Source organism: Oryzias melastigma, linkage group LG22 (assembly GCF_002922805.2).
Source record: "Oryzias melastigma strain HK-1 linkage group LG22, ASM292280v2, whole genome shotgun sequence".
Classification (NCBI taxonomy): Eukaryota; Metazoa; Chordata; class Actinopteri; order Beloniformes; family Adrianichthyidae; genus Oryzias; species Oryzias melastigma.
The window spans coordinates 20,423,110-20,443,328 of NC_050533.1; the positions used below are offsets into that span (position 1 = coordinate 20,423,110).

General features: G+C 37.8%; 1 protein-coding gene across 4 annotated transcripts in view; it reads left to right on the forward strand.

The window, feature by feature from the left end:
• Positions 1-20,219, forward strand: part of sobpa (sine oculis binding protein homolog (Drosophila) a) — a 57,656-nt gene that overhangs the window by 14,157 nt on the left and 23,280 nt on the right. For 2 of the 4 annotated variants that reach the window (XM_024270670.2, XM_024270685.2), the window contains exons 2-5: positions 1,852-1,972; positions 3,589-3,798; positions 7,920-8,071; positions 10,833-10,856. In XM_024270670.2, the coding sequence (XP_024126438.1) occupies positions 1,852-1,972; positions 3,589-3,798; positions 7,920-8,071; positions 10,833-10,856 (507 nt within the window). The remainder of the gene's footprint in view (positions 1-1,851; positions 1,973-3,588; positions 3,799-7,919; positions 8,072-10,832; positions 10,857-20,219) is intronic. The other 2 variants (XM_024270677.2, XM_024270703.2) reach the window with 1 other exon arrangement.

The window sequence follows — 20,219 nt, forward strand, 5'->3', positions numbered from 1 at the left end:
ATATTTTTAGGCCAGCAGAGAAGGCCTTGCAGGCCCTGACGGCCCGCCACTGCTTAATTGTAAGTTAAGCTTAAAATTGAACTGTCAAAAAGAAAGTAGTAAATCCAATCAGAAAAATAAAGTTATTGCCTGAATTCTTTTCATACATTTCTTTAACCCCTTCTTCCCTGAATTTATTTCTAATTACTGTGTTTTTGTACAAGTTGCTGCGGAGTATAAGTCACGGATGACAAATAATGCATAAGAAAAAAAAATCATATATAAATTGGACTTTTGGGAAAATGTATTTAACAAAATACAGATTTAAAAGTCAGATATTTCATCTTAAAAAGAAAATCATAATAACAGAATAAATAGCAATTATAGACTAAATCTATGCACAATTCATTATCATGACACATTGAGACTTATTTAGCTCCATGAAATGTAGGAGTAATGTAGTATATTAGCACAACATATAAACAGTTATCTAAATAATTATAGCGCAAAGAAAATGCTAACAATTTAACTAAACTCTTTATATCACTTCAGTTCACTAAACTCATTCAATTCTTCGTTGTTTGTGTCACTTTGGAACAATTCCGTCAAGCCTGCTGTAAAATTCACTCTGGGCACGTGTGGTGCGTTCAAGAACACGGTTTTATGAGAATGCATCTTAAAACTCAGCAGGGATTCTTCTTCTGTGTTGCTTCTCAGTGGATAATACTCATGCACACACTTAGATTGCCCTCTAGTGGCTGTTACTATTTACTAAAAAAAACCCACAGAAGTCGTACCTGAGAATAAGTCGCAGCTCCGGCCAAACGATGCAAAAAACTGCGACTTATACTCTAAAAACTACTCTGCACAAAAAAATATTCGTCAATGTTTCTCCATTCAAAATAATGCTAAATAAGGGACGTTCTTGTTTGTTTTATTTGATTGGCAAAAACAACAAAACAATTGACAGAATTTGGGACTTAAAGTAGCATCTTTTCAGTTATTTGCATACTATATAAAGTCATCCAGATGAATTAAGACATTTAGTGTTCCAGGATTTTATTTCTGCCCAAGAATCTTCCAAAGAAGACAAATATGGCAGAAACTTTAGAAACGCTGTACATTAAGGTATCGATTTTCCTTTTTTTCAGTACCCAAACAGTCCATTTATCACAGGCTTTTTTGCAGAAAGCTTAATAGTATTTAGACCAAACATAACCAAGTGTGTAAACAAAGACACAATGGATTTGTGCGATCCAAGAAGAGACAAACTGAGATTAAAAAAGGCTGTTAAAAAGGGTTGATGTGACTGGAGTGTCAACAACAACCTTTAGCTCTAAAAATAGTGAGTGGGATTCTTCCAATAACCTGTTCCCACTTTGATGATGGAGAACGCATCACTGGCTTGGCTGTTAACATGTCCTCCTTGTGCTGCATTTTCAGTTTTACTGCACTCTTTTTTTTTAAACAATCCTTTATGCTGCTTTTGTACGACTTCCTACAATAAAATCTTTTATTATCCTGTTTAATGTGAGCCTATTAGCTCAGATAGTTACATTTTGCTTCGTCTGGACAGGATTTTAGGCTGCAGATTAGGATAGCATTTATTTGTAGTAATAAAACCAGAAGACTTTTTGGTGTTTTATCTGAAAAAGGAGCTTTAGATTGTATTTGCTGATGGAGTCAAGGTTATGTGAGAGGTGCAAAACAAGCACAAGGCTGCTGCTTCCATAACCGGAAACCTCAGACATCTTTAACTCTATATCGTATAATGCACATGTTCTATGAAGATTTTAGATTTAGATCTTAAGATTTGAACATTTTGTCATAAGCTTTGCTGCAAGTCTCATCTGTTTTCCGCTTGTGCTCCAGAGTTTTGCAGAAAACACCATGAACGAGTTGCTGGGCTGGTACGGCTACGACAAGGTGGAGCTGAGAGACTCGGACAACCTGGACATAGGAGAGACGCCACAACACATCTCCGTCCTCAAAGGTGAACAGCCCTTAGCATAGACACAAAAAAAGTTTCTGTAATTAATACTCTGACATGAGAATAAAGCTGTTTTTTTGGGTGGAATTTTCTAGGATGAGGAAGAATAAAATGCTGCAAATATTAGTGCAAAAAGAGCCGTCTGAAGAGCTTCAGGGTGATTCTGAGGAGATGCTTTTATGTCTGAACCTTTCACCGCACATCGACCCTCTTGATAAATCAGCAAATGCACAAATGGAATATTACAACTAATTTTAAAAAAAGGAAAAACAAAGAAAATTAGGAAGAGATGAGTAAGTAAGAGTGCTGAATAGTAAGAAAAATGTAGTAAATGTCTGATGACAAAATCATCAAGACTTTGTGATTTTAGGATGGTTTTCAAGGCCTGTCAAGTTAAACAAGTCTACCTTCAAAAACAGTAAAACAAAACTAATAATTTAATTAAATTATATTAAATTAAATTAGACTGGACTGAACTGGACTGGACTGGACTGGACTGGATTGGATTGGATTAGATTAGAGTACTTTAGACTAGATTGGATTGGAGACTAGACTAGACCAGATTAGATTAAATTAGTTGGATTGGATTAGTTTATATTATATTAGATTTGAATAGATTAGATTACTTTGGATTAAATTGTGACTAGATTAGATGAGATTTGATTAGATTAGATTGGATTTGATTAGTTTATATTATATTAGATTGGAATAGACTAGATTACTTTGGATTAGATTGTGACTAGATTAGATTAAATTTGATTAGATTAGATTGGATTTGATTAGATTCTAGATTTGACTAGATTATATTATATTAGATTAAATCAGATTAGATTAGATTGGATTGGATTTGATTAGATTGGAGACCAGACTAGATTTGATTAGATTAGATTAGATTAGACTAGATTGGATTAAATTGGTTGGATTAGATTAGATTAGATTGGAAGAGATTAGATTCGATTGTGACTAGACTAGATTAGCCAAAATTCGATTGGATTAAATTGGAGACTTCACTAGATTAGATTAGATTTGATTAGGTTGGATTGGATTTTATTAGATTGGAGACTAGACTAGACTAGACCAGATTAGATTAAATTGGTTGGATTGGATTAGATTGGATTGGATTAGATTGAGACTAGACTAGATTAGACGATATTAGATTATATTAGATGAGATGAGATTTGATTAGATTGGAGACTAGACTTGATTAAATTATATTATATTAGATTAGATTGGATTGGATTAGATTAGATTACATACTTTATTTGCCATTGTCAAATACAATAAAGTTTAAAATTGCTCTTGGGTCAGTGCATCACTTATTAACAACAAAAGTAAACAATTTTCAACAAACAAATAAAGGTGATTCTTTTATCATTTTACAGATTATAAATGATAAGTGCATCATTTAGTCTATTAAAAGACAAGGAATTACAGCTAATTGCTTTAAAACTATGAAAAGGCGTATCGGTGTTAAAATAGTTAAAACAAGCATTATAATCATCTCAAGTCCACAAGGCCACAAGTGTCTTTTCTAGGTGTTTCACTCATGTTCTGCAATAATCAAAGCTAATCTGTTGGTTAGTGAAACTTTTTCCATTGCTTTGTCTTTTTTTGTCAAGAAAACTCGTTGCCAAAAATCCCAGCTTCAGCGGAGAACACCGAAGGCTCTCCTGATCGAGCCAACAGCTCCGTGTCGTTGCCAGCCTCCAGAAACGGAGGCCCCGAGCCCTCCACCACGGCGTCCACCTCCACGCCCGGCTCAAAGGAGCATGGCAGCCTGCCAGTCATGGTCCCGATGATTCCCCCACCGCTGATCAAACCCCCAGCAGGTAATTCATAGGAGGCAGTGGATTCACAAAAACGTTTTAAACCTGTTTGTTAAAAAGAAGCTCAGGAGAAAGCTGTCATTTTGGTGTGTTTAAACATTTTCTTGTGGAATTAAAACTGCATTTGAGTAGTAAATAATATTTGTGAATAAGACTAAATAAATGCTGTTCAAACCTGTATGGCTGGATAGCTCCAGTATTGCTGTTAGATTGGGGCTGTAGAGGCTGTAAGATAGCGGGAGAGAGTGTAAACATAGAGCTCTCAGTCACAGTGAAGGGGAGAGGGGGCGGGGTTGCTCCATGCCAACAGTCGCCTACAACTCAGAGGGGAATTTCTAATGAACTACTGCCGCTCTGTATGCCCTATAAAAAGACACAGGTTTTCTTTATTTTGGCTAAAAATGGCGTAATCATAATTAAAATGATAATTAACCCTGTAAAGTCCACTGAACTGACAGAAAACTCTTTTTTAAAATTGAGATGTTTTAAAACCCTTTGATGAAATTCACAAAAATATTTTGGAATTTCATTTTTTTATGAGATATAGATAATATTTAGTTATGATAAATTGGGTAATTTGGTGACTTTTGCTTACAACAATATTAGTTTTGGATGTAAATACTGACATGAGTGTTCAGGAAAAAAAATCAATTATTTAGACACTATCTCAGAATAATACACACATTTTTAACATAATATAGGCTAACAGTATTATAAACAATAAATTATTAATATACATTTTGTCTTCTTTTAATAAAATTTGAGTTCTTTTAAAATTAAATAACAAAGTTATTCTTTGTTCTTTTTTAAAAGAATATTTTGAGAGATGCTTGGTTCTTTTTATATTTTTTCTCTTGTTCGTGCCAAAAAACAGACATATTTCATATTTATTATTAAATAAATGCATGCAAATCCAAATTTCTTAAAGGCTAAAGCAAGACTTTGCGGCTCTCTCTAGGTTTTGATCTGTTGAAAATGAGTCCAAATGGTTCTTTTACTGTTAAAGGTTGCTGACCCCTGCACTACATACTGGGGGTGTAGGGGAAAAAAATAGATTCTGCAATATATCGCCATATTTAGTTCTCAAATTCAATTTACATTGGGTCCACTGAAGGCGGAGTCTGGCTGAGGCTGGGCTGTATGGGGTTCTGTTTGTGCCAAAATATCTGTGCGTCTACTGTCTATGTCTTTGTTCCATCGTCTATGTCTACTGAACAAGTTTATTGAACATTTGTTCATGTCTATGAACTACTAAGCAATATCTTCTGCATGTTCTGTGAAACGACAGAAGCTAACAATGCTAACAACTGTTAGCTAAGGACTTTTCTGATGACCAGATCCAATGAGCTTTTTGCAAATGCAAAGTTTGAAGCATAAAGCTGAAACATCACAAAGCAAATAGAAAACTATCATCAAAGAAGCATGTGGATGAAGAAGATTGAAAAGAAGATTGAACTTTCATATTAAGGCTGCAAAATATCGACTTGTGGGCCACAGATGGTTTGGTTTCTGCTGAGGACATTTGGGGCTGTTTAAGATAACAAATGTGAAGGTGTAGGAGGATTCTGGGAGTTGTAGTTTTTGAACTAAAAAAAGTTGATTTGGCAAATATTTTTTTTCTGGTAGTCAAGAGACTTAAAAAAGTAGCCTAGTGTTTCCTTTTTTTTATTATAAAGAAAAATTTGCAAATGTTAATGTCAAAAATGTAAAGACTGATGCAGCGTGAAAATAAAAACCTCCACATCAGCCTCAGGACGGCCGCTAATACGTTCTACACACCTTGCTTTCCTCCACCTGCCCAAGTGTCAATATTTTCCCACCAACTCTCTGAGGAAATGTCTGTGCTTCCTGGCCAGACAGAGGGCTTCATTATCTCCCGCGTCTGCTGTGGACAGGAGGCCGGCTCGCCTCTGCGGAGGGAGCGAGCCGCTTTGGCATAGCCCAAGAGGAGTCCCCGCTGGCCCTGCCTGGGCAGAGAAACAGATGGCGGTTCCCACTTAAAGCCCAACACCAACTAACCACCCGGCTCGACACCGCCTTCAACTACCCCCCTGCAATCCTCGCTCTGAATTATTCATGTGCCCCGGCACAATCCCCACAAAGGACCTTTTGAGGTGCAGGTAGTGCGAACGGTATTTAGTGTGGAGGCTGCATAATTACAGGCATGTTTTTCCGCCTTGGTGCAGGTAGAGATGTTCTGGGATGGGCTTGTTAGGAACCGTCAGAATACAGAAAGGTGCTTCTTTGTAGGATTAAGGTGACTCCCCACTGACCTGTGCACTGTCCATGCACTGATTTTCTGCAAATAATTTAAATTTCAGGGATGTAAATAGGCAGGAATGAGACAAAGAGAATGACAGACGTGGAATATGCCATCCCTGTTCCATCTTTAGTGCCCCAGAGAGTTATTCTCTTAATTGTGAGTTAGTCTTGACTTAAAAATCCGATGAGCCCATAGATCCATTAAGCAGCAGAAGAGGTGAAGAGCCCAGCCAGGAGTGATAAAAAGGTGGTCGGAGGTGAAAAACTAATGGGCCTGCATTTTTTCTCCCCCCCCCTCACGCCCACACACAGTTATAATGTGATAATTGGGAGATACTGGAGGAAATCTCAGAGGATCTCTCTCATTTCAGCAGCCACTGCACTAAAAGCCTGAAGCCTATCATCAGCAGTCACAGTTTACCTCCGAGGAGGCTTTCACTGTCGCCCAGGGGCTGTTCAAATCACGGCTCCCAAACTGACCGCACAGAACAGCTGCGGGTTCACAGTTCACCTGGAGTGGCTGTTAAACAAGAGGCTGGAATTGAAAGTTCAGGAAGCAAATGTTGATTTTTCAAATGGGGAGGCTTCCACAAAACCTTCCACAAAAGTCTCATTTTGATCATCTTTTGATCGGATCCTGGTGGCCTTTTAATTATTATTTCACCATTTCAAGTCAAAATCAACGTATTTTTAACATAACATTTGTTATTTTTCAAACAACCTTTATTTGTTTTCTCCTTATTAACAGAAATTTGAATAAAGAAATATTCAGAACTGCAATTTTGAGCTTTGTGCAGTGGATGGGAGGGTTCGTTTATGATTCTTTTCGCCTGTCCCCTGATGCAGGTCTCATAAACCTGTTGTAGAGATTTAAATCTGGCCTAATGTTGAAATGAGGAAATGATTGCATTTAAAATTGTTTACCAGGACTTTTATTTGACAGACTGGCGACCAGGCTGGTCCCGCCTTTTCCCAATAGTAGCCAGGATATATAGACTATGGCAGGGGTCTGCAACCTGAGGCTCTTTTACCCAATCATAGTGGCTCACAGGTTGAAGAAAAATAAAATAATAGTAATTTTACCTACTAATGTGCATTGATTTAATTTAGATTAGCTAAGTTTAGAAATTTTAGGCCGAGGTGCCCCTAAAAGTAAAATAAACCAGGTTTTTACACCCTGCTGACATCTCACTTTGCTCAGAATGCATAGATTTTAGACACAAGTCACCACAGACCTAAGGTATAACAAGAGAAAATGTCATTTTTGTTTTGAGTTGTTTGAAACCATTCAAAGGAGTGCATTAGCTCCACTGGGTCCCGCACATCGCATCTTTTATTTTGAAAGGACTTTGTACAAAAAAATTTCACATTTTTAGAAAAAAAGTTTCTCTTTACATTTTTGCTTAACTCAATCATATTTATTGTAAAACTAACAAATTAAAGCACTATCAAATTTTCCTAAAGGGTAAAATTAGACTTTGTGGTTTTGATCAGTAAAAAAAAAGGCTCTTTAACTGCTAAAGGTTGCAGACTGGAATATAGCAATCCCTGGGTTAAAATAGGTCGAGAGAATGGATAGATGGATGGATTGAAAGTATTTTTTCAATACTAACCCTATGCAGTTTCCTTTTTGTTAAACAAAAACATTTTAGATAAAATATTTCCTTGGTTGTGTCTGCAGTTTAGGCTCTGACTGTCAAAAACACGTCAAATCAAATTTAAGAAACATAAACTCCAAAGCCCTATATTTTGGAACCGTTCTTGGAGGATCCTTGGCATCAGTGTGCTGGACAGCTTCAGACTGAGACGGGATCATCATCTTTTGTCTCTCATATTTGTTGGCATATTGTCTTCCCCTCCAGATGAAGATGCATCGAATGTGCAGATTATGTGCGCCTGGTGCCAGAAGGTCGGCAACAAGCGCTACTCTCTGAGCATGGGGAGTGAGCTGAAGAGCTTCTGCAGCGAGAAATGCTTCGCCGCCTGCCGCAGAGCCTATTTCAAGAGGAATAAGGTAAAAACAAATTCTTTATCAGCTGGACCTCTTTTTTTGTTGGGAGGGAGTGAAAGCCAAGAACACTGAACCATAATGCACTGCTTCTTCCAAGAGATGACTGCTCAATGTGGTTTCATAGTTTGCTGAATTATGGATGTTTTAGTTTTCAGACACTACCTTTGCCTTCAGTTTTTGTTTAATAAATATATATAATAGTGAAATTAGGTAAATTTAGATCTTCAAAACTTTATTGTTAGGTTGGAACTGAATTTTTTCACAGCACTTTTTTCCCCTTAATGATGTATTTATGATACTTTATAGAGTTTCTTTGGGTCAATTACGCTGCAGTTTTTCCACATCAACTAGAAATCAGTTTTCTATACCTTTACAACCTGTTTTAGTGTTTTTTTACCCCAGGGGATCAGTTTGGAGACACTTTAACTGCCCGCACTGTAAGAAAAAAAGGTGTTGAATAATTCTGGCAGCTGGGGTTACCAGAAAATTCAGTAAAAACTACAGGTACACCATAAATTACATTGGAGAAAAAATGTAAATCGATTTACAGTATTAGAAATTACGACTGAATCACTTTAAAAAGCTGTTAAGTCTTTTGTCAGTTAATGCACAGCAATATTTTGTAAAATTAACTGAAAATCACTAAACTAATAAGTGTTTTAGTCTGCAAAAGCCACAGGTAAAGGTCATTTGTAGCAAACTTAATTGTCTTTCTGTGTGTTTTCAACAAAGGCTTACTGTGGAAACTACAACTTAAAACTACTATTTAATTTACTTTATATGGTAAACACGGTCATCCATATTGTTTTTGGCATTTATTTTATGAATTATTCCCCCGAGGCAATAAGCAACAGATTTTTTTTTTTTTATTGATTTTGTTTGATTGGGTAGTTTAGGGGTTAAGCTGCAGTTAATCCATGCTAGTATAGTATGATAGCATATTGAGGCAGGCAGGGCATAAACATGCTACTTTATGTTCTAAGAATGTTTTTAATCTGGTAGAAAAAAATGGAAACATGGATATTATGGGTCCAATATGAGAGCAGACAAAATGTACGTACACAAAAATTGCTTGCTTAAATTAAAATAAAAACCGTACAATATTTGTATTTACTAAAATGAACCAAAAAGGAGAACAACAAAAGATGCAACATTAAAAATGTGCTTATAGATATATGGTGGAAAACACTATTTACTAATTTTTCTGCCTTTTTTTAGTCCTTAAAACTCAATGCATAAAAATGTATTAACTGGAAATTAGTATTTTTCTTTTGTTGTCCAGAAATGTACTTTAAAGCCCCATCTTTCAGATCTGGCAAAGAAGACATTTGAGCTCACCTGCATAAAATAGAGGGACTGAATAGTTTGTTTATATCGTTGCTGATTAATTCCACTTCCTGTCACATGACTGTGTAACCCTCACAGATTTTCTTTATTCTTTTTCTTTAGCTAAAAGTGCAAAAGTAAATGAATCTCTGACTTATTTTGTTATTCCTTTCTATGAAGGACAAACATTTTGAACTCTTTTTTTAATATTTGTTTTGTAAAGTAGTAGAAAATATGCCAGGTTGATTAAAGACATGTTTGATTTAAAAAAATATTTTAGTGCTCACCTGCTGCAGAAAGTGAACCATAAAAACGATTATAATCTCTATATTTTAAATGTTTTCATACTCTAGCAGGAGAATTGTTGCACACTTTCAGAAGAGCTGAACCACACGGCAAACTGAAGGTTTGTCATTACATGCATACAAAAAACAAATCAGTTTTTTGAAATTCTGATACCATTAGCTGCACTACCTTCATTCACCCAATCCAACATGATGAAAGTCTGCAGCACAAAAGGAAAACATTTGATTGATCCTGCCATGTGGACCTAAAAAGCATTGTTTTCTCGCAAAGGTTGATGGAATTCACAAGATGGATAATATTTAGAAAATAATATAAGTGTTTTTTTTTTCCCTGTAACTTCTGATTTTTTTTTACCCTAAATTAAAAGAAAACAAGTTTTTAAAAATGTTCTAGTCTGTGGGTAATATATGTCAACCCTTGAAGCCCACTACATCAAAAAATTGACAGAAATTTCATATTTTACTTTGTAATTCAGATGTTTTTAAACCTTTTAATGAAATCCACACACACACAAATTTGCAATAAAATTAAAAAAAAAATTGAATCTTTATTATTTATTATAATACGCTGGGTACGTTTTTTAGGGAAAAAAGTACCTTGTTGCACTGTTGCACTGTCTCAATTTTGATCCACATATCTTTAACATAAAAAATAATTACACACAAGTTTTTGATTCTTTCAATACAGCAAGTCACCATTTAATATATCAAGTAACAATAGATGAGTTATTTTTATGATAAAGGTCTGAAAGTTAGCAAAACTTTTTCCCGCCAAAAGTGTTATGGACATTTCAAGGGGACAGCCATTTTGAGATATGCGGGAACAGCCCTGCTACTGCTCCTAGTGGAAGGATGATGAACTACAGGTTAGAAAACATGGACCAAGTGATCTTTAATCGACTTTTAAGGAACGTTTGGATCATTTAAATACACATATCAAATGCATTGATAACTCTATGCAGCATACCATAGGGTTAGTTTGGAATTATTTAATAATTCCTTTACTTGTGTTGGAAATCCCAGGAAAAAAGTTGTCTCAAAACATTTGTTCTTAATGTCTTAGACTACAAGGGTTTGGGCTTTTCCTTTTCTTTTCTGTGGTCAAACCGTCTCTTTTCTCTTTTGTACCAAAGCTTGGAAATATAAGGAATTGTGCCGTGAGTATAACCTGCTTTACTCTCCTGTTTGTCCTGAAGTCAGTTGTTCATGTGAGAATGATCACTTTCCCCACACCTCACTGAAGCAGGTTACAAACAAAGCTGCACTTACTGTATACCAGCTCATTCCAGTTGGTAACAAACGATTGTTTGTGGCACATTTTACCCAAAGCATGTCATTAACAATTAATTTATTTTTTAATTTTCTTCCATAACTTTTTCCCCATTTACTCCATGGTAACTTATTGAGTAAAGGTGCTTGAGGTTAGGATGATCCAGCAGATTGTGGGGATGTCACAGAGTTTCTGTGCAGCTGGTGACAGGTACCCGGAGCTCTGCAGCTTCATTTCAGATGAAAACATTTCTTTGTTCGCTTTATGTTGAACTCCGTGCTCCAGAGGAGGGTTCAAAGATGTCAGCACTTTGCCATTTGATTGTTGTCAAAGTTGAGGAGGCAGCTGCGAGATCCTGCAGGGGGGCTGTAAACATGACATCAAATAAAGATGTCATGTGGTTCAAGCCTCCTGTTGTGACGCATTTTTCTCTGTTTTATTAAAATGACGTGAAAAGCGTTCATGAAAATGAAGTGACAACACAGAATCAAAAGAGACGAGGAAGCACATGTTTGATGAAAATTCTCGTGAATTAATAGAAAGGAATGAAACCTTCCATAAAAGCAGCTTCACTCTACCCACAATCCTATTACGTTAGTATAAATCTGCATTTAAAGACCCACTCCAATGAAAATGTGTTTGGTGGGTATATGTTGGATCCTTATAAAGTTTAGTGGGAATATTATAGTGTCTGTTGTTCTTTAAAGTCCTACTCTGATGAACATTCTAAGTAGATATATTTAAAAATTATTAAGTTTAAAATTAAGGTAAAAATGGCATTTTTGAGTGTTTCTTTATTCTTATTGTTATGAATCAGGAGCAGATAATATTATGTAGTTTAAAAAATATCGTATTCTGATATAGACAATACGGATAACAGGAAGTGGGGGCGGTGTGGCGCTGCACCAACAGTCCACAACTCAGAGGGGAATTTCTTATGAACTCCTGCTGCTCTGCAGAAACTACATCCAAGAAAAGGATGCAAGTTTTTTTTTTTTTTTTACTAAAAACAGAATAATCGTAATTAAGAGAGCACTGGGATCGGAGTGGGTCTTTACGAAAGTGTTTCACCCCAGACAAAATTCCAACAAGACATAAAAGCAAAATATATTATGACATGCAAAATTCCCAAACTTGTGTTTTTCCACTTTTACGGTTTTATGTATTAAGCATTCATCATAAAGAAAAAACCCAAATTAATTAAGACCCCAATTTAAGTTTGAAAAAAAAAATGATGACATTTTATATGTTAATTTTCTTTCCCCCCCTTCTTTTTTACTTATAAACAACTTTACATTAAAAAAACATTTCTGCATTTGTTTGCTTTGGATTTTCAAAGAAAAATTTAGCCATTCTGTAAAACTAGAGAAATTAATTTAGTTTTATGGGTAACACTTTATAGTAAGATTCCTAAGCAAGCTTTCGTAACACATTAACAAACATTATTAATGTGTTTATAGCATGTTAATAAGCCAAATAAAGTTTGTTAACATACTCATTAAGATTAATTAATATCTAAAGTGAGGTAATTGTCTACAAAGACCATTTTAATAAACTGCTTACAAGCTTAACAAATGTATTGACTGTCTTTGTCATCATTATATTGAGTGTTTTGCAGCACCTCATCTAAAGTGTTACTGTTTTATGTAATATAAAACCTGCAGATAAAACAAAGAGAGATAAAGTGAACCAGGATAAGACTTACACTCATACTAATATGGATGTTACTGTCTTGCAGACCCATAATTTAGATCTATGTCCTAAAAGAGGAGTCTCAAACTGGCGGCCCACGGGCCATTTGTGGCCCCCATGTTGATATTTTGCGGCCCTCGCCTTAATATGAAAGTTCAGTGTCTACAAGCAATATCTTTTGCTTATTTGATAATAGCTTTGTATTTTCTTTTTGATGTTTCAGCTTTATGCTTCAAACTTTCAAACAGTTGCTAGCATCGTTAGCCCCAGTCGTTTCACAGGACACGCAGAAGATATTGCTTAGTAGTACAGAGACATGAACAAATGTTCAATAAACTGGTTCAGTAGACACAGACAATGGACCAAAGACATAGATAGTGGACACATATTTTGGGCACAAACAGAACCCCATGCGGCCCAGCCTCAGCCAGACTCCGCCTTCAGTGGACCCAATGTAAATTGAGTTTGAGAACCCTGTCCTACATGGATGACATTAAATTAGCAAAGCCACAAATAGTGATTTTCATCAAATGTTAAACATTGCATGTTGCAGTTTTGTGCCTGCTTGATAGAGAAGTACAACACATCATCCACAGCTTACACAGATGCTATCGCTTACATGCAGACGGTGCTGGTATTAGCCGGTGAGACATGCTGGATGTTTCTCTCATCCATCAGCAGCATGCACATGTATAAACATCACAAGCACTACTCTGCCACAATGGCTCAGATTCTATATTTTGTCTGGCTCTGGCATATTCATGCCGGCCGTTCGTGTAAACGATACCTACATGTTTCTTTTCTGGTGCACAGACGAGTTTGGACACAACAACACGTCCTGTAGGCTGGCTGGCGTTTTGTTTTTTTCTCCCCCAGCTGCAGAACAGTATCTCCTGAGTGCTTGTGCTTCAGAAAGAGGAGATGAGGGGATGAAAGGGGTGGGCATAATGTTGCATGAAATATCCTCAGCTGCTTCATCCATGAAACCCGATCCTCTCCTTGGGTGACTGTGGCTGGGACTCTCACATGGCTGCATACCTCCACTCGAGGAGGGCTTGTTTGTGTGCAGCCAATGATGATTGATAGTTTCACTCAGGCCAGTCACTAATGTTTCTGTCTGCCGTGCTCCTTAAGACTCTGGATTTGTTTGCATGGACAGAATTGCTTCTGTACCACTCTATTATTCTGTCAATCACCTGCGTTGTCCTGCTTAATTTGACTGTCCTTTTACCATTGTCTATTTATGTGTTTTTGTTTTTCTTTTTTTCTGCTCTTTTGCTTCACTTTGCATAGTGAGTGCAGGAAAAATGCATTTGAGTGGGAAGATACTGAAAGGTGCAAGTTCAGACAGGGGTTCTCTACGGTGGCCCTGAAGTTCAAATCACATCAACAAATCACTCGACACAAAAGCATATCAATGATCACAACGACAACCTGAAGAGCAAACAAATAATAAAAATACAGCATTACATTTTCCAAATCAAAACAAAATTCCAGAAACCGGATGTATTTTTTTTTTTGGCAAAACAAAAGTAATTTTGAGAAATGACATTAAAATAATAATAAATGAAACAAAACAAAAAAAATTAAAAAAAAGCTAGGGATAGTGGGACATTGCTGACTGAATGATGGTGTTTGAGTTTTTTGAGCAATCACCTTACTTTTGTATTTAAAAAGTCAATGAGCAATCACCAAACATTTTATGCTAGATAGTTGTTTAAGCATTCACCAAACTTTTTGTATTTAAAAGTTAAATGAGCAATCACCAAACATGTTATGCTAGATAGTTGTTTAAGCATTCACCAAACTTTTTTGTATTTAAACGTTCATTGAGCAATCACCAAACATGTTGTGCTAGATAGTTGTTTAAGCAATCACCAAAACTTTTTGTATTTAAACGTTCATTGAGCAATCACCAAACATGTTGTGCTAGATAGTTGTTTAAGCAATCACCAAACTTTTCTTTATTTAAATGTTCATTGAGCAATCATCACTCTTTGTGTGCTAAATGGTTGTTTTAGCAATCACTATACTTTTTACATTTATATTTATTGAGCATTGAAAGATTTTATGCTAAATAGCTGTTTAAGCAAGCACAATACGTTTTACATTTAAATGTTTATTGAGAAATCAAATATGTTATACTAAATAGCTGTTTGAGCAAGCAGCAAACATTTTACATTGAAATGCATTAAGCAATCACCAAACGTTTTGTGATAAAGCTTTTTTAAGCATTCATTGAAAGTTTCGTGGTAACAAGTTGACTCAGGAATTACCAGACTTTTCGTGGTAAAGATTATTCTTGAGCAATCATCAATTTTTTTGCGGTAGAATTGATTAAGCAATCACCAAACCTTTGCAGTGGGTGGGGCCAGGAGCTTAAAGAAATATCGTTGGAGGATATTGGCATGCCAATAACTTCCTGTTAAAAAGGTGAACAAATGTCATCATCCAATCAGTCATCTCCCATAATACCTACTTTTTTGGTTGCTTATTTTGTTTTAGTTCATTTTGATTTCTGGAAATGACATTTGTTTTTTGAAACGTTTCCTTTTCATTTTTTACTGTTTAATTTTTTTGTAATTTTGTCTTGGTTTCTGGAATTTTGTTTTGATTTCTAAAATGTATTGTTGCCGTTTTTATTAATTGTTTTTTTTTAATTGTTATTATAATCTTTAATATGTTTTTGCATTAAGTGGTTAGTTGATGTGATTAGCACTTCAGGGCCACCGTAGTTCTCAGGTCGATTCCTATTTAAAGAGTGAGCCAGGACTGTAGCTTTTTGGCTGTAGAAAGAAGGTTTCTGCAGGAATCCCTGAGCTCTTACCATTTACCTCGCACCCACGCAGACATTAACAAACTTATTGGATGCGGCGCCAAGATGACGTTAATTAGCAGTGATGATGAATGACCTTGACTGGGTTTGAAGCAGGAAAACTCATCGAACATGTCTGACAAAGATTTCATTTGGAGTTATTTTTAAGCCCTGCATGAATGAAGGAACTTTGCAGGAAAATGTGCAACATGAATTGTGGATGTTTCAAATGATAATTTCCACAGAGCTGGCCTGGACACATTATGGGGTGCAAGTAGAATATCACAATGTGCTGAGAGCTCGATCTCCTAAAATGTATAGAAAACCGTGCTATCATATGTCATATCACCATCTCATTCTTTGATATACCTTATAAGTTTGATGTTGATTACTTACACTGTCCCAATCCTTATACATTCACAAGCAGGACATTGGTTTTAGCTCTATTCAGGCTGTATTTATCATTTTTTCTTTTTATGGTTTTTTATTTCTCCATCTGTCTGTTTTTGTTCGTTCCTTTAATTTGTATACTTCTTAACTTAATTGTGGAGTTTTACAAGCCATTACATTTGGGGTGATATGTTGGGTAAAAAGCTCTGGATAGATGGAGGAGACTTGTGCAGCACCACTTGTTTCTGCTGAGGCACATGGCTTTTTGTTCACACCATCAAACCTCCACCCCCCCTGCCGGAAAACCCCAGACCTCCATCAGTGTCTTTCCCCGGGAGCTTGCTCCAGGCACGAGGGGGCAGAGTGTCGCTTCATGTCAGCCCAGAAATGTCACATCACCTCCAACACACACGCATCTGCCGCCTCCCCGGCTCCTTCACCCCCTGCACTCTACTTTTGTCTCCATCAGCTGCAGTGGAAGGAGAAGTAAATAAAAGGGATGAGGGTGTCGTATTTGCGTGTGTGTTAAACCGCTGCATGTGTGCCTGAGTGTGACAGCTTGTGGAAATTTTGTATGCGTGGTGAAGGATGCAAAGCTTCTGTGCGGCGCAGCTGAGCCTCACTGGTGGCTGGGAAGCCTTGAGGCCTGCCTTACACCGCTCCGGGGCACAAAGAAGAAGGTGATTATCTCATAGCTGCCAGCCATTCAGCTCAAATAAAGACAAAGGAAGCTCCAACTAACTAAACAGCTGCAGAAGTAAACACAGGCTAGCATGCATTACTCTCCGTTCTCAAGCTTGTGTCAAAGATCTATGGAGGTCACTCAAAAGATTCAGAACCGCTTTATTTCTGTATTTGGACAACACATTCTCACTCCCAGGTTGTCACATATTAATGTTTGGTTAAGACCCTCTGCATCACTTTTTGACGTTGTGGGTGTCCTCAAGCCAGCGTTTTTTGACGGGCCGGCTGTTCACGACGAGGGTATGCAACCCACAGGACGCAGTACCGGATGAGGAACAGGATGCAGTACACGTCCTCAGGACGCGTCCAGTACTGGCACTCTTATCCAGTACTGGTACTCTAACCTTAACCTGGTACTGGTACCTGACCGTAACACGGTACTGGTACACTAACCTTAACCTGGTACTGGTACACTAACCTTAACACGGTACTGGTACGCTAACCTTAACTCAGTATTCGTAACCTAACCTTAACCCGGTACTGGTACCATAACCTTAATTGAGTATTGGTAACCTAACCTTAACCCGGTACTGGTACCATAACCTTAATTGAGTATTGGTAGCCTAACCTTGACCCGGTACTGGTACACTAACCTTAACACGGTACTGGTACCCTAACCTTGACCCGGTACTGGCTCACGTAAGGTACCACATCCAGTTCACGTTCAGTTCATGCCCAGTACTGCATCTGGTACCAGTTCAGGTCCAGTACATCTGGTTTGGGTGTCAGGGTAGGGCACTGGTACCGGGTTTGGGTACCGGTGCGCTATGCGTTGGGGTACTGGACTGGTCCTGGTTTGCGGCCTGGAGGTTGGGGACCCATGATTTAAATCACGGTTTAAATTCACGATTTACATACCCGAACCAGTACCGGGTTAAGGTTAGGGTACCAGTAATGGGCTACGGTACTGGTATTGGAGGCGTCCCGAGGACCAGTGTGCATCCAGTACCTCATCCAGTACCGCATCCGGTACCGCGTCCGGTACCGCGTCCGGTACCGCGTCCCGACCCTTGATTTTACGTACAGCTGGCACGTCAAAAAATGACGAGTTAAAAAGTTACAAAGTGACGCAGAGGGGTCCTTAAGCAAACGTCAATATGTGACGACTTGGAGATGAGAATGTGTTGGTTTAGATGAAGATTGATGGTTTTAAGTTTAGGTTGTTTTGGTGTTTTTAACACGTTCTTGTGGATTTTTTCTGATGATGGTGGATATTTATAAAGAAAATTAAGTCTAAATCTGCATTTCAGAATATTTTTTTTTTATTGTTGTGAACCAACACAAAAACCAGCAGGATAACTCCAATATAGCTCAGTTTATGTTAATTTCGGCATATAAAGGGCCGTAAGCTAATGTGAGAGCATGTAAACAGAGAACTCTCAGCAACTGAGAGGGAAAGGTTGCTCCACATAATTTAGAGGTGAATTTGTAATGAACTAATTGTATCTGAATTCACAACTATTCACGACAGTGCACTATATAGTATGTTTGTCATTTTGTCAGGCTGTCTGGATATAGAATTGAAAAATCGAGAACACTAGAAATTTCCCGAAAATGTGTATTAATGGTCACTAGATTGGCGAATATGGACAGCGGCTGGGTGGCTCAGTGGACTAGGTGAAGGGCTAGCAACGCAGAAGCCCTGGGTTCGATTCCCAGGGTTGTCCACTGGTCTCCACCCAGATTGGGTCCTTAGGCAAGACCCTTGACGCTGCTGCCTAACTGGGTCCCTGTGCCCCTCAAGTACAGGGTTGTGTCAGGAAGGGCATCCGGCGTAAAAACTCTGCCAAATCACTGATGTGGAACAGTGGGTGCTGTTACGCTGTGGCGACCCCGAAAGGGATAAGCCGAAAGTGAACTACAGATTGGCGAATATGGACCACAATGCATTGTGTTTGAATAATTTTTGAGAAAAGACCCTTTAACACTTGAGGTGTCGTTGATGATGCAAAAACATGAAACCTTTAACATACTGTAACTTTTCAACCGTTAAGACGATCAACGTCATTCCAGTAGATTTTGAAGGAGAAAAGCGGCGTGAGCGCCGCTTTTCTCCTTCAAAATCTACTGGAATGACGTTGAAAAGTTACAGTCCATCAAAGAACATAAATAATGGAGCTTCAGTGCTCTTCACATTAGAATCCTGGTCTGCAGTGATATTTTTCCGACTGGTTGTCACCTGCCATTTGAGCGGTGCTTGGACAGCCCCTCGCTCTCAGGATTTGGGATCCACTGTGTGCTCGGCTGTGTTTGTCCCAGATTTAGAAAGAGCCTTTCTTTGTTGGGAGCAGCTCTTTTGGCAGGTGATAGCTGCACACACCTGGACGTGCGTGCTTGCCCAGATGGAGGCTAGCATGGAGGCAGCTGGTGTGATGTCCCCCCGGGACGGTACCATTGTCACCAGAGGAGAGCCGGGTGGAAGACATCGACCTATCCATCTATCTATCTATCTGGTTATCTATCTTTCTGTGTGCCATCTCCTTTATCTGAGTGTGGCTCCCCGTGCGCGCCTCACGACTCCTTCACAGTGCCAACACCTCATTAGTACAATATGCTAATGAACTGGCGGAGGGCCAGAGGGTCAGAGCACAAACTGGAGACAGAATAATGGCACAATGGTGCATCTTCGCTCAGTCTGCGTTTGTGTGTGGCCTCAAACGCCGGCCCACATAATATGCGTTCAACTGTCAGCGATGCGTCCGTCCTCCAGAGACGTCTACGGGTCAGCGCTGCCAGCTTCTGAACAACCGGAATCTGGGGTTTTGTTTTCCCAAACCGCTTATGGGAGCGTTCCTTTTGTTAATTGTTACAGAGCAATGTTTTCTGTCAGACTGACGCCATTTTCCACTGAAACTTTCACTTTTTGAGGATCCAAACAGAAGAGTTTTCAAATAGGTAGATGGAGATGAAATGAAAACCGAGTACGCCTGACAAATGAAGGGTTTCAGGGAAACTCTGAAGCATGCAAGTGTTTTTTTTTTTTTTTTNNNTCTTAATTAAGGCTGTGGATTGTTACAAGACCAACAAACCACAGGATTCCTCCTTTTTAATATCTTATGTTTAAATGATTTGTATATGTGTGTCTTTTTAAAATTTATTTATAAAATGTATGTCTTTATTTAGAACAGAAGATCTAAATCAACACTGAGTTTATCTGTCAACTTATGGTACAAGACAAAACCTAAACATCACTGTTGTTGTGTCATTATACTACTGAAAATGTTCTCCACAGTTTTTCCATCCTTAAAGTTAAGCTGACTACAATTCCAATACATAGAAAGAAGATAGTAAATGAGGACAGGGCAACACCTCAATAAAATTGACTGTGACAACTAAAAAAAGCAACAAACATGTTTTATAAAATGACTTTTTTCATCCTTAGAGGAAATTGATCATGAGGTTTTTGTTACATTATATTTTATGTTTCATTCTAATCTATGTATTACATATATTATTCTATTTTCTATGATATTCTTCACCGACCATTTACTTTAAAGCAGGAGTGTCAAACTCATTTGGTCTGATCTCCAGTGGGCCGGGCCAGTAACATAATAGCAAAATAACCAATGGTCAACTTGTTATCTGTAGCTGTGTTTTTGTTTTGTTGTT